This window comes from Mustela nivalis, assembly GCF_964662115.1.
Source record: "Mustela nivalis genome assembly, chromosome: 10".
In the NCBI taxonomy this organism is placed as follows: domain Eukaryota; kingdom Metazoa; phylum Chordata; class Mammalia; order Carnivora; family Mustelidae; genus Mustela; species Mustela nivalis.
In genome coordinates, this window is record NC_139029.1 from 31,565,729 (window position 1) to 31,581,383 (window position 15,655).

General features: G+C 38.8%; 1 protein-coding gene across 3 annotated transcripts in view; it reads left to right on the forward strand.

The window, feature by feature from the left end:
• CCDC30 (coiled-coil domain containing 30) overlaps window positions 1–15,655 on the forward strand; it is a 96,449-nt gene that overhangs the window by 43,215 nt on the left and 37,579 nt on the right. For 2 of the 3 annotated variants that reach the window (XM_082687133.1, XM_082687135.1), the window contains 2 exons: window positions 7,140–7,383; window positions 12,023–12,202. In XM_082687133.1, the coding sequence (XP_082543259.1) occupies window positions 7,140–7,383; window positions 12,023–12,202 (424 nt within the window). The remainder of the gene's footprint in view (window positions 1–7,139; window positions 7,384–12,022; window positions 12,203–15,655) is intronic. The other variant, XM_082687134.1, reaches the window with a different exon arrangement.

Genomic DNA, 15,655 nt, shown 5'->3' on the forward strand with positions numbered 1-15,655 from the left:
AATGAGCTATGTATTTTTCTAGCACACTCTCATTCACTATCTCCTTGCATTCTTACTACCTTTATCAAGAATTATTTGATAAATGTTCAAGTTTATTTATGTTTCCAGTTCAACTTGACAGTGAATTTATATCCATTTTTCCTCTTCCTCTAAACTATTTCTTCTCCAGTCCAATTCATTCAGTGAAGAGCCCCCTCCATTCACACAGTTGATCAGACCAAAACCTAAGGAGTCACTGTTGATTCCTTCCCACAACTAAACCGTCACAAATCCTGTCAGTTCCACCACGAAAATAATGAATATTTAATCTGTTTATTTCTACTATATCCACTGCTACTACTCTACTCCATGACACTGGTATCACTCACTTGGACTATCACAATATCTTCTTAACTGACATACCTGCTTCGATAACTCATTACCAGTTCATTCTCCATAGAACAGCCAAAGTCATCTTTTAATAATGCAAGTTGAATAAGATTATTTCTTCTTACAAACCTCTCAGTGTTTTCCCATTGCACTCAAAATAAAATCTAAACACTTAACATTACCTGTAAGGCCTTCCATGACTTAACGTCTGTCCATCTCCTCAATTTCATCACTGTACCATTCTCTGCCTTGTTATCATGCAGTCTTTCAGAGCCTCTAGCCCTTAAAGCACTTTACTGCTTTAGGAATTTTGCATTGAAAAGCTGTTCCTGCCCAGAATGCCCCTCCCCCAGGTTTTCATGGGGCTAACTCCTTTGCACCTTCTCAGAGAGATTATCAGTAAATATCACATATGGGGAAATCCTAGCTCCTGCTCTACCATGTCACCTTATTTGTGACTTATTATTTAATTATCTTGTTTACTTGTTTGTTGTTTGTCTTCATATTCCTCCTATGGGTGTGTGCTCTCTGAGAGCAAGGACCTGGCTCTCTTGATCATCATTAACTTTTTAGCACATAGAACAGTGATTGGCAGGGCGTCTGGGTGGCTCAGTCATTTGAGCATCTGACTCTTGATTTTGACTCCGGTCATGTTCTCAGGGTTGTGGGATTGAGCTCCACATCTGGCTCTCTGCTCGGTGGGGAGTCTACTTGAGATTCTTTCCCTCTGCCCCTCCCCCAGCTCACAGGCTCTCTCTCTTTCTCTCCAAAATAAATAAATAAGTCTTGAAAAAAAAAAAAAAAAAGAACAACGCTTGACATGTAGTTGATATTCAATAAATATTTGATGAAAAAATGAATAAATGAATCTTTTCTTTTCCTTCCTCTCTGGAAACAGAGTTCTATTGCTACCCATCCCTATTCTGTTCTATTAGGCTTGAATTCATTTTAATCACACATTACACGTGTAGGTTTCCAAAATGTTGTCCCATTTTACTTCATAAGATCCCAGCAATCTTATGAGTAAGGCAACTCAAGAGACTAAGACTCTGAGAAATTGTGCCTTGCCAAAGGTTATGTGAATAGTAGGTAGAAGATCCAGGACCAGGACTCACAGCTTCTACTGCATCACAGTCTCTTTCCTGAATCTCTCTATGTGTTCAAGACTATGTATCTACGTTACTAGAAAAAGAACAGGGTCGGGGTGCTCCCTAGGCACCTCCTACCAGCTGAAACCTGGTGACAGTTGCACACTTATAGCATGACATAAAAATCACAGAAGGGGTGAGTTTCGGTCAGAAGTGGGCAACAGATCCTTTCAAATAAAGATTAAGAACCAGAGGGGTGGGTGGAGATGGGTGAAACAGGTGATGGGGTTTGAGGAGTGCACTCGTGATGTGATGAGCACTGGGTGTTGTATGGAAGGGCCAAATCACTCTACTGTATACTTGAAACTAATATAGTATATGTTAACTAATGGATTAAAGCAAAAAGTTTAATAAAACATAAAAGAAAGATGTTCCTGGGGCAGGGGGGAAATAGGTCTGTGTTACAGGAGAAATTTGAGAGCCATGGTGAGTTTTCCAGGCCCTAAAGTACAGGTGTGCAGGACTGAAAGACATGTTCTCAGCAACATGTCATTTCTGGCTGGTGGTCTCCTTTTGCCCATACACCTTTCATGTTATTATCATTATCATTATTGTCATTACTACTACTACTACATAAAAGTAAAATAAAGTAATATATAGTAGTATGTACTACTTTTTAAAAATCTGTTCAGTTTACCTTTTGTTTCTAAATTGCACATTTTCTCTGTGTCTTTTGAAAGAATAAAGCCTATTCTCTCTGGAGGGCATTTATTTAAAGGATAATTGTCCTCATGTATCAAGAGCACTTTAAATTCCCATATTCCACGATATTACTAATTCTCCTTAATCAACTAACAAATTCATGTGAATGCTGTTAATTTCTTCAGTCATTTAATGAAGATGTAAAATCTCATCAGCCTCAGGATTGTGCCCTAGAGAGCACTTGCTTATCATCCCTCCAAGTCAGAGAAGACTTACTGACTGCCTTGCTCTCAATATAGCTTTACAGGCATATCTCATAGACCCACCTGAGAGGAAGACCATTTAAACTTTATCTTTGAACTATAGAAACAAAATGAAGGCTAATTTTTTTCTGTGTCAACATGGCCGCTATGCAATTATAGAAGGAATTTACATTAGGTCTGGCTAAGTTTACTCTTTATAAAGTTATTTACCCTTCTAAATGTAACAAATCAAGCAACCTGCATACGTATGAAGCCTACATGACCAGTTCTTATTTGCCATTTTTTTAAAAGAAAGTTTTTTATTTTTAGGTACTTGTAGATTCACATGCAAATGGTTGTAAGAAATAATGAAGAGGTCCTGTGTACCTTTTATCAGTTTCCCCCATTGGTAACATCTTATAAAATTATAGTATAAAATCATAGCCTGGATATTGACGTCGCTATAGTCAAGGTGCAGAACATTTCCATCACCACAGAGATCCCTCATGTTGCTCTTTTATAGACCCTCCCTCCCAACACTCCCCCTATCTCACCCACTTCTTAACTCTAGGCCCTATTCTAATTCAAATTAGTCTATTCTCCATTTCTGTAAGTTTTTCATTTCAAGAGTGTTATAGAAATATAACACAATATGTAATCTTTTGGGGCCTGCCTTTTTTTCACTCAACATAATTCTCTGGAGATTCGTCTAGATTTCTGAATCAATTGGGTCCCTTTGACTGTTGTATAGTATTCCATAGCATGGCTGTTCCACTGTTTAACTGTTCATCCATTGAAAAACATCCTGTTCATTTCTAGTTTGGAATGTTTTGAATAAAGCTTCTATAAATATTTGAATTTTTATATGAACATAATTGTTCATTTCTCTGGGATAAAAGTGCAATTTCTGGGTCACATGGTAACTATGTGTTTAGGGTTTTTTTGTTGCTTTCAAGACACTGCTAAACTGATTTCCTAAGGTGGCTGTATCATTTCTACATTCCCACTAGCAATATGGGAGTGATCCAGTTTCTCCACATCTTCTCTAGCATTTGGTATTGTCACTTGTAAATTTGTAATGTCACTTGTCATTCTCATAGGTGTATAGTGGTATCTCATTGTAGTTTTAATCAGCATTTTCCTGAAAGCTAATAATGTTGTGTATCTTTTGATGTGCTTATTTTCATCTGTCTGTCCTCTTTAGTGAAGTCTCCTTTTGTGTCTTTGCCTATTTTCTAACGGGTTTGTTTTCTCACTGTTATGTTTTGAGAGTTCTTTATGAATTCTAATATTAGTCCTTTGTCAGGTATGTGACAAGGTTGTTCTCCCTCTTACGAGAATTTTCTCAACGTGGAGTTTTTCATTTTGATGACATATCAGTCTTTGCTTTTATGGTTCATACTTTTAGTGTTAGGTCTCAGAACTCTGCTTAACTTTAAATCTTGAAGACACTCCTTGTTTTATGTATACTTTTATAATTTAAATCCATTTTGCATTTGAGTTTTTATTTTGATTATTGTACTTTTCAGTTCTAAAATTTGCATTTTGTTCTTCCTTCTATTTTCTATTTCTGTGCCAAGACTTTCTAGTTCTTTTCTGAGACTTTGCATGTTTTCATGTGTTTCAACTGTGTTCATAAGTGCTCATCAAAACATTTTTATGATGGCTGATTAAAAATCTTTGTCAGATAATTCTGACATGTTGGTTTTATTATCTATTTTTACCTTTCCTCATTTTCCTGGGTGTTGGTATGAGGAGTAATTTTAGATTAAAATCTGAGTATTTGTGGTATTATGAGACTCTAGGTCTTATTTAAACCTTCAGTTTAACTGGCTTCTTCTAACTCTGGCAGGGGGAATAGGAGGGTGCTGTCTCATTACTACCCCAGGTTGGGGGTACAAGTTGAGCTTCCCCACTCAAACTCCATGGGCTCCTCATTACTGCTGGTGAGGGTGGGAGGCCTCTGCTTATAGTGCTCTGGCTGTGAGAGGGAGGAGTGCCCTGTTATTGCTATCCACTGGGTCTCCATGATACCACACGGAGATATGTAAGGGTGGTCTTGTTAGTGAAAGTCTTTATTCTCCATTAGGCCTCATCTGACACCAGCCCAGAGGAAAAGGAGCAAGGTGTCTCATCACTGCCAGGTGCAGGTGAAAGTCCAGACTCCCTGTGTCTATTGCTGCCTGGCAGGGATGAAAGTCCACACTCCCTGTTGACTTGTGACACCACCCCAAAAGGGGTGCCTCATTATAGCCTGGTAAAGGTGGAAGTATAGGCTCCTGACCTTGGCTGACATGGGTGGGGGGAGCATAGATTTTTCCTGTGTTTGGTTAGAGTGTTTGGTTAGAGTAAAGCAGTTAAAATCCAGGAAGCCCACAGTCATGTTACTCCTCAGGTCCTGAGTACCCTAGTTGGTCTGCCTTCTCTCTAACTTTCAGAGTCTTCTTATGCTGGTTTTATATATAATGCCCAGGTTTTTAGTTGCACTTGGCTGGAGAAACAGGAAAAAGTAGGTTTATTCCATCTTCCTGGAAGCAGAGGTTAGTTTTTCCATTTTAAAAATTATGAAGTAGGGCGCCTGGGCGGCTCAGTGGGTTGAGCCACTGCCTTCGGCTCAGGTCATGATCGCAGGGTCCTGGGATCGAGTCCTGCATCGGGCTCTCTGCTCAGCAGGGAGCCTGCTTCCTCCTCTCTCTCTGCCTTCCTCTCTGCCTACTTGTGATCTCTTTCTCTGTCAAATAAATAAATAAATCTTTAAAAAAAAATTATGAAGTATATGTTTGCATTTTCCCCAGTCTTCCAAGTGTATTTGGCTACCGCTGGAAGTAGGAAAAGCAAAAAAGTTCATGGAAGATAGAAAAAAATCATTGTTATTTTTATCAGAAATTTATTTTTAAAGGATTTTAGTCTTTATTTCATACTGTCTGGGGGGGTAACCCTGCCTAAGATTCTCTCTCTCTCTCTCCATTTGCCCCTCCCGTTTTTTCCCTCTCACATTCTCTCTCTCTAAACAACAAAAACAAAAACAAATAACGTGCTGAATTCAAAATAAAATATTTAATTCTTTTCTTGTCCTTGCCAAAAGAATTTAAAAAGGGAAAAAAAACTTCCTAGCCATAATTTTTCCTCTCTTCCTTTCCAGTTTTTTCTATATATACATTTCCCATGGTATTATGTATGTTTATACACATACATATACATTTATATAGTTTATTGTTCTGCCATTTTATTTTAATAAGTATTTTTCATGTTGATGAATATCTTTATACCACTTTCAATTTGATTTATCTTTAATTCTTTTAGCCATTTCTGTGTCTCCATTTAATCACTGTTTTAAATAGCATGCTTATGAGCATTATTATACATTCAGCTCTTTTCGTCTTATGAATTATTCCATTGCAGTAAATTCATTGGTATTCAATTATTCAGTCAAAGCTTCTGAACATTTTTATGGCTCTTGATCTGTATCGCCAAACTGCCTTCTTGAAGAATTTGAGCACCAACTATAATTGGTGAAGCAACGCTATCTCAGCTCCGTGGTAGCTAAACAAATTTAAAATGAACAAATAAAAATAAACTCAGCATATTTGTGTCATCCACACTGCCTGACCAGTGGAGGTACATTCCCTCCCCTTGGCTTCTGTGGCTCACAGTCTCTTGGTTTTCCTCCTCCCTCTGGCTTCTCAGCCTCCTCTCCAGGTTCTCCTTCCTCTGCTTGTTCCTTACGAGTCTTCAGACATCTGTCTAGAATGGTCTTCTCACCTTCTCCCTTCTCCTTGGCTCCTGTTACCAGATCCTGAGGTTGCTGCTCACATTCTTCTGCATGTTCACCAGAGTCAACTCCGCAATCCATACCCACATTCCCCCTTCTTGTCTATCACCCACTTGCCTATTTGCCACAGACAGAAACCCAGGTGTCATCCATTATACCTTATTCTTCCTCTCCTGCCACATCAAATTCATGACAAATCTTATCAATATTGTCTTGTAAATATCTCTAGAATCCACTGCTTGTTTCCATCCCCTCATGCATCATTGTTAATCGCATCAATCACTAACCATCTCCAGTTTCCCCACTCCGTGACATCCAGATGGTCTTTCTAAAGGACATTCTCTCTTTCACCTCTAGGCTTTTAGGCCTTTTATTCGTTAAGTCATCCTGGAGCACCAGGATTTATTTTTCTCTGTTCCCATCTATACCAGCACCTTCACCCAACATACCCACACACACATGCTAGTATGCACACACTGGTACCTTTATGTTTGCTTGGTTTGTGCCTAGTCATCCATCAGGTCTCAGATTACTTACTACGAGTGTAATCTACTCCCTTAATATCCTTATTTCTCACCAAATTGTAAGCCCTCTAGGGCAGGGATTGTGTCCTACTGTAGTCCCAGTGCCTGCCAAAGTGCCTGGAGCTTATTGAGTAATTAAAAAATCTTTATAAGCTGTGTCTGCCCAGTGCCATACTTAATGTTGAAAAAAGTGAAAAGTTCCCTTAAACGTTGATTTTGTATAAACGAAACTCTCTGATGGGTCATCTCCCTGAATGTGAGTAAAAAAATATGACTCATTTGTTTTAAAAATTTTCTGTATAAGAGTAAGAGAACTATTCTGCTACAGAATTCAAGTTGAAAGATTTGCTCGCAGTACTGGTTGATTTTTGGAGGGAGGGGTCCATATTCTGCTACTATAATGAGAATTTTGACAGTTTTCTGTTGTTATATTTGTACCAAGTCCTGAACAAGGAGAAAGTAAGCAGAAGGAAATTGCAGAGGAGTCAGTAAAGGAGGGCACTTTGCCAGGAGAGAGGCAGAAGGAGGAGGACTCACAACAGAACCAAAATATGGAGGGTAAAGGACAGCAGTTGATCTTGAAGCCTGAGGAAATCGAGAGGCTTAGAGAAGAGCTGAATCGTATAAATCAAAGCCTCCTGCAATCTCAGAGCTCGGGGGATAGTTCAGATGACAATAGTGCCAAGGTAGGTGCTGTAAACACGTACTCTGATTAGGTCCATTTCCTCTGGCCAGCTGTGGATGTAAGTACCATTTTTATATCAACATTCATGAAATTTGTTAAGCAAGATCATCACCATGTCCTGAGTTGTGATTAAACAGTCAACAGAAACACTTTGTTCTAAAGGGTTCTTGGGCTCCAGTTAGGCTCAGCAGGAAGAAATGCCGATTGGTCCTTAACATCTCCCACAGGGAGGCAGGGTAGGGAGGGGCAGGATTTGTGCCACATTTTCTATTCATCAGTGCCTGGCTTAGAATTACAAAATAGTTAGTTTGGGTGTAAAAGACCACAGACATGGAATTGATTTGAGTTTGGCTTTTGCTACTTACTCAAGATCTGCCTGCCGGAGAAATGCCCGGAGTGACTCCCAACCATGCCTTAGCTCTTATACCTCAATTTTACAGGTTCCCCCTAGTACAAATTAAGATTTCTGTACACATGCCTTTCTAGGAATTATTTTGAGATCCACAGAGGGAGGCCTTTGTACACATACATAGGCCAACTTCAAAAGACTGATAATACACATTTAAAAATGGCTTCAAATATACACAGGAAAAAAAGGCAGAGTAATAGTAAAGGAAGTCAAAAGTACATTTGAAAAGAAATGCAAATATAGGGTCTGAAAACAAAGCAAGTCACAGTAAAGAAGGAAAATAGATCCCTGAAAGGAGATTCACACACGTTTGAAAGAGAAGGGAGCCATTGCATTTATTGAGAAGACCAAAGGGGGGTATGACATCCAATGTTCAAAAAAAGGTTAATTTTAAATCCCCCAGGCAGTCCCTTTATTGGGCAGTGAGCAGCATAGAGGCTTGGGCAGAGGATGGACACTGTGGTCACATAGATTATAAAATCTTGGTTTAAGAGCTTAAAATGATCAATGAGCATAAAATGATCAATTTACTCTCCAACAATGAGTTGGAGAGTATGACAATTAACACCCGGGTTCATTTATTAATTTTATTTAATGTACCCTTTCTCATTATTTGAAGAATCATCTCTCAATACACAGGAGGGAGGTGAAAAATGATTAAATATAATAAAAATTATGTGGGTCATCTGGGAGAAGAGCCACTTTGTAAAAGGACAAATGGTCCTTAAACCACATAGCCTCTAGGGTTTCACTGAATTCTTGTAGAGTTCAGTAATTTTGCTCCATAGTAATGACTTTGAATGAGTGAAAGAAGGGTAATTTGCTCTTACTCGTTTATCCGAGTATTTATGACCTTCCAGGACCTGTGTTGGGCCCCTGTGTTTTAGCAGGAAACAAGATAGATGTGGGCCTCTTGGGAAAAAATAACATATTTATATTTTGAACTTTACATGTCCCAAAGCAGTATCACACACACACACACACACACACACACACACACAGACACATATTTTGAACTTTACATGTCCCAAAGCAGTATCACACACACACACACACACACACACACACACACACACACACAATTTCACTTCTTTAAGCAGACAAAGGAGAAAAGACATTTTAGACAAGTTTTTTTTGTTTCCAGGGTTCTGTACAATGATAATTTCAGAAACTTTCTCTGTGTAAAGGGTACTTTGATGTACTGGTAGCTAGAAATTGTTCTGCCTTTTAGTTCTTGTGTATGTGAAGTTTAGGGTCTTCACCCCTCTTGTCCCATTAGTGTCTAGTGCCTACCTCCTTTTTGCTCTATTGTTTTAATCTAACATACACATTTAAGCAACTGTGGCTTGAGACCAGATGTCAAACTCTAAAGAATGCTTATAGATGGCAAATACATAGAAAAAGAACTGTGAGTTCCTCTTTTATGAGTAAGTAGGTGAGCTCTATTGCTCTTATGTATTTGTGACATCATTTGGGGGGGCTGATCACCTTTGGTGCCTTAATTTCTGCTGTTCAACAGCATTCCAGGTAAGGTTGTAAGAGCTGAATTCAAGATTTTTACTTCCACAATGTTTGTGAAACAAATGGTAATCACCATTAATTAGCTTAATTTTATAGGTTTAAAAATCTAGCTTCATGTTTTTCCATGACATCATTGAATATTTGCTCTGTTCCAGGCACTACACTAAATACCTTGTATATATTAAGCAACACAACAAGGCAGGATGGTGTTGTTGCCACTTTACAAATGAGGAAACTGAGGCTTTAGAGAGGTTAAATAATTTTCCTAAAATGACACGTTGCGGTGGAACCTGGGTCTGTCTACTCTAGAACTTGACCTGTCATTTGCCTCCCCTTGCTGAGAAAGTCAAAGAAAGCATACAGTTCTCCTGTAAAGCTAATTTCCTAAGGAAGGCTGGCAAGCCATCTTCCAAAAGCCCTCCCAAGGTGTCTGTGATTATCTTGATGAATTTATTTGAGGTTTGGCCCTTGGACTCACAGGCTCTAAAACTTGATGCATTAGTCCCCCTAGAATAGATCTGTATCTTGGGGATGAATTCACATTAAGCCAAACTTTCAAGACTATTGGCTAAAACCAAAATGTCAGTTGGTTATTATCTGTAATAACTAGTTATAAATAGCACTTGAACAGGTTTAAATGAACACATGTTTACCTATAGAGAGCTCAGAAGGAAACTCAAATTTGAAGGATGTTTGATGAGTAGGGAGTCCAAATAAGTGGACTTGGTTTGATGCTTGACATCTTTGCAGGCCGGATAGCCTGTTCCATCCACACCCACTGAATGAGAGTATCGAAGGCTCATAGGCTTTGTTTCCACAAAAGGAATGATCTTGTCATCGGGACCAGTATATGGATTTGGTTCATATTAAATTTTTATTGTGTGAAGATAATATTTGAAAATATTAAAAGCTAGATCTTAAGCCTATAAAATTAAGATAATTAATGCTGGTTCCAATTTGTTTCATTTTCATTCTTAAGGAATTATGAATTGAGGAGACATTGTGTATGGGTCATCTGGTCTTATGCCTTTAATTTGCAGATGAGTCAGCTGAGACTTGGAGAAGTAATTGGCTTAATAAATCTGTTGATTGGTCAAGAAAGGAAGCTAAGTACTTTACTTTGCAGTTCTACATGGTTCCTAGTAGCCTGAGTGAGTTTAAATGTCTCTGTAATAACCTTCTGCCAGGAAGCCATTTACATGTGGGGAAAATAGAGACCCTTTACGTTGGCCACTTGACTGGTTGCCTGGTAGCTTCTTTACTAGTTAGTTGCCTTTCATGCAAAATAATTTGCATTTCTGCTCGGGCTAAGTGACTTGACTAGAAAACGTAGGCCAGAAGAACTTTTGTTCTGGCTTTTCTCATCTTCAAAACAGGTTAAAAATTTCTGTACATTGGTATTAAGGGGGTGCTTTTGTTGTATATGTCTGTTTGGGCGTGTTCAGTGGCCATATGGGCTGCTTGTTATCCATTGATTATTAAAAGCTGCTGTCTGATAATTAAATAAGAAGCTACATTGGTGATCAAGGACTTCCAGGTTTCAGGGAATTCTTGTTTTCAGATGGAACCAGAAGGCAGTTAAAATAAAGCTGGGTAGCACCCACAGTCCTAGGTCACGTTACTGAGTATTTATTGTGTGCCAGGCATCATGCTAAGTGCTGGCATGCATTATCTTACATATCTTTTACTCCATCCAGCAGTTATCATTATTATCCCCATTTTCAGATGAAGGAAATAAAAAGCAGAGAAACTAACTTCTTCAAGATAGATTCAGGACTGAAACTAACTCCAAAGCTAGGGTTCTTAATAATTACATTATAATTCTATTAAAGAATTTTTTCTAGAGATCTTAGACACTTGAAGCTCTAGGACAAGCAAACTGGATTTAGACTGCCTTCTTGACTAAGTCAAGATAGGAGTTAAAGGGCTTTATAGGACTCGGGGAATTCTGTGTTACAATTCTGTTGTAAGCAAGAAAGAGCTGGACTAATGACATGGGATTTCCAGAAAGTCATGGGCAGGAAGGACCCTGGACCAGGACTCAGGAAACTCTAAATATATGTTATCTATTGAATTGGGTAAGGTTGAATTCTTTATCTACATAGTACACCCATGTGAGACTACCTTTTAGAAAACCCCATGATTCCTCCTTTGATCAAGGTGGTTTTATTGCCCTGGAGACCTGCAGGAGAGTGTGTGGTTGTATAGTAACTGAAGAAGAATCATGTGAAAGTAACAGGAAAGCAATGAGGAAGACTGGGAATTTAAGATCTTCTGCTAAATGTTCTCTTTCTTTTTGCCAACAGATACCACACACACACACACACACACACAATGCGTACACATTTACACTTTCCTTCTTCACATATTGGCTCTTTGAACTCCCCATTTAAAGCATGTTTTACTCTAAAATGATCCATGTTTCTCTTTCCCTTCATTCATAAGAAAAGAAAGTTAATTGTCTATGCTTAACTGCTTTGCTCAAATAATTTCATGGATATTTTCACTCTAAAATAACGGGAGTTAAATTATGTGAACAAGTACCAAATGGCCATAAGTATAAAAGAGAGTAATTTGCTGGAGGTAAGCCAACTCCCAAGAATATTTACGTGTGAAAAGTTCTGACATTTCTGCTTCTGAGAGCTGGAACCCATGTTTTACCAATATTCTTTCAAATTGCCCATGTTTCTCTTTTAAAATGTTTGTTTAGTGTCCATCATCTGGAGAGAAGGTGAAATACCAGCAGCAAGATGGTGTAGACCAGCTTCGTCAGAATTTGCACCGGCTCCAGATTCTGTGTAACTCGGCTGAAAATGAGCTCCGGTATGAGCGAGGAAAGAACCTGGACTTGAAACAGCATAATAGCTTACTTCAGGAAGAAAGCCTTAAGGTGATTCTTGGGGCATACCCTGGATCGGAGGGTCTCAGTTGCTAATTAGCCCTAGAGATAAACGCGTTCTCATTCCCCAGCTGCATAATTCATGGTAGGACCCCCAGATGTGTGGGCGATGTGAGCTCTCTGATAACTCACTCTGACTCTGCCCCACCAAGAAGGCTCACAGTTCAGTTGTTTCCCTGCTGCTGAAGTTGTGTGTATACTGTCAACTTATAAAGGAGACAAACTTTTTAAAGTTACACAATCTTTTGAAATCATTAGCTAAAACTTTTAACACTTAACTAAATTTGAATGACCTGATCCCAAACACTGAAGGTCCTGCCCTAGTTCTATCTATAGACTTATTTATCCCTAAGAGCTGTATCCATTATTATTGATTGAATCAAATATCAGCTGCACCAAGGTACAATTCATAGGAGGGCAAACTTATTCTATCAGAAAGTTAGGAGGACATCTCCCAAACATGCTTGTTCTAAAATAATCTATGTAGAACTGCCAGCCACAGAGTTCATCTAAATTTTATGAACCACATGAATATTCAAACTGAACCATCATATAAAAATAGTGCTTCCTTTTAATTGAGGTTCAATTCTGTAAGCATGTATTAGGGACCTAGTTTTCTAGAAGTCCCTATCTTAACTTATAAGTTATAACTTATAAGTTCTGGAATTCAGCATTCAACAAATATGTACAAGGCATTGGTCATAATCCAGGCTGGCAATCTTGTTGATACTGAGGGTTTAACCATACGTAAAACCAATAAAGTGCTTATCCTCTGGTCAGTAGGAGTCCATGGGTCAAACTCTGCCTGCCTCTTGTTTTTGTAAATAAAGCTTTATTGGCACACAGCCCCACCTGTTTGTTTACATATTATGGATGGCTGCTTTTGTACTGTAATAGCAGATCTGAGTAGTTCTGACAGAGACCATGTGGCCCACAAAGGCTAAAACATATACTCTCTGGCCCTTTATAGGAAAATTCGTCATACCTGGTGTAGCGGGAACAAGGTACCTTCTTCAAAAAGTGACCTAAAAAGAGATTAAGAAGGGTTCCTCCTTTTTAGGAACTCACAACACAGTGGGGGAGATACAGAGGAAAACAAGTAGTCATTTACGTCAAACTTGAAGGGAGGCCCTTCTAGAGAGTCCTAGTATTCCAGGATTATTTGAAGAAACAGCTTCCTTATTCCTCACCCTTCATGATTTTTTGAATACTGACCATATTCCCTCAAGCCTTTGTAGTAGTAAATTAAATTCCAAATCTTGATCATATTTCCTTGTAAGACAGCATTTCACTTTTCCTTTTAAACACATTTCTGAGATAATTTTCACTGTCTAACTCTGAACATATTCAAGCAATACTACATCTTTCTCAAGGTGTAATGACCAGAGCAACACAGATTATGACTTGACAATTTTTGCTAATCTCATGTATGTGTATTGTGGTAGCTCCTAGCAGTTTTTTTTTTTTTTTTAAGATTGTATTTATTTATTTGACAGAGAGAGAGATCACAAGTAGGCAGAGAGGCAGGCAGAGAAAGAGGGGGAAGTAGGCTCCCTGCTAAGCAGAGAGGCCAATGTGGGGCTCCGTCCCAGAACCCTGAGATCATGACCTGAACCGAAGGCAGAGGGTTAACCCACTGAGCCACCCAGGCGCCCCACTCCCTAGCAGTTTTAAAGTGCATTTCCCTGTTTACAAATGAAGTTGAGCAGCTTTCTATATATTTCTTTGACATTTGAGTTGCTATTTTGTGAAGACCTGTTCAAGATTTTACTTACTTTTCTGGGGGCTTCTGTCATTTTCATTTTCCCATTAATTTATAGGAATTGTTTATATATGAAGCTTTGATCAGGTGTGTATTACAAACAGCTTCTACTCCATGGCTTATATTTTCACTCTCTAAATATATGTTTTGAGGGACGCCTGTGTGGCTCAGTTGGTTGGGCATCTGCCTTTGGCTCAGGTCGTGATTCTACTGGGATCCAGCCCTGCATTGGGCTTCCTGTGCAGTAGGGAATCTGCTTCTCCTTCTCCCTCTGCTCCTTCCTTTTACTCTTGCTTTCTCTCTCTCAAATAAATAAATAAATAAATAAATAAATAACCTTTAGAAAAAGAGAGTTCTCTGTCAACTTCAAAGCCATAAAGATATTCTCCTACATTACTATATTGTTACATGGGTCATAAGAATATTGGCATATGGGGCGCCTGGGTGGCTCAGTGGGTTAAAGCCTCTGCCTTTGGCTCAGGACATGTTATCAGGGTCCTGGAATCGAGCACCACATTGGACTCTCTGCTCAGCAGGGAGCCTGCTTCCTCCTCTCTCTCTCTCCCTGCCTCTCTCTGTCAAATAAATAAATAAATAAATAAAATCTTAAAAAAAAAAAAAAAGAATATTGGCATATATGTAGTCTGTTTCCAAGGTCTCTATTCTGTTCCATTGTCCTGTTTTGTCTATTCTTGTGCCAATAACATGCTATCTTAATTATGTTAGCTTTATGTAAATCTTAATATTTGATAGAACACATCTTTTCATCTTGTTCTTATTCTAGGATGCCTTGGCATTCTTGGCCTTTTGAAATTCTATAAAAATTTTATCAACAGCTTGTCAAGTTAAATGCACATACCCACATGTACTCACACACACACATACATATATACACAAATGACCTTTTGAGAGTTATACTGAATCTATAGATAAATTTGGGAAGCATTCTTTTTTTAAAAGAGTTTATTTATTGCCAGAGAGAGAGAGAATGCACAAGTAGGGGGAACAGCAGGCAGAGCAGGCAGGGGGGAAGCAGGCTCCCTGCTTAAGCAAGGAGCCCAATGTGGGACTCCATCCCAGGACCTGTGATCATAACGTGAGCCAAAGGCAGCCACTTAACCGACTGAGCCACCCAGGCATCCCAAATCTGGGAGGAATTTAAATCGTTGCAGTATCAAATCCTCTGCTAAATGTGTGTGTAGGGATGCCCGTGTGCTCAGTTGGTTGGGCCACTGCCTTCGGCTCAGGTCATGGTCGGGTTTCCCTTGCTCTGCAGGGAGCCTGCTTCTCCCTCTCCCTCTGCCTCTCCCCCTGCTTGTGCACTCTCTCTCTCTCTCTCTGTCAAATAAATAAATAAAATCTTTTTTTAAAAGTGTATGTATTATATTTAGGTCTTCTTTAATTTCTCCCAATATCATATTTTTCTTTGTAGAAGTCTTATACATCTTTTGCTAGACATAGTCCTAGGTGCTGATACTTTCCACACTATTGTAATTGGTAACTTTTTAAAAATTTCACTTTCTAACTATTGCTGATACATAAAAATGCAATAATTTTTTTCTAATAAAAACCTTGCTATACTTTTAAATTACTTTTTTAAAAAGGTTTTATTTATTGATTTGACAGAGAGGTAGAGAGAGCACAAATAAGCAGAGCAGCAGGCAGAGGGAGAGAGTGAAGCA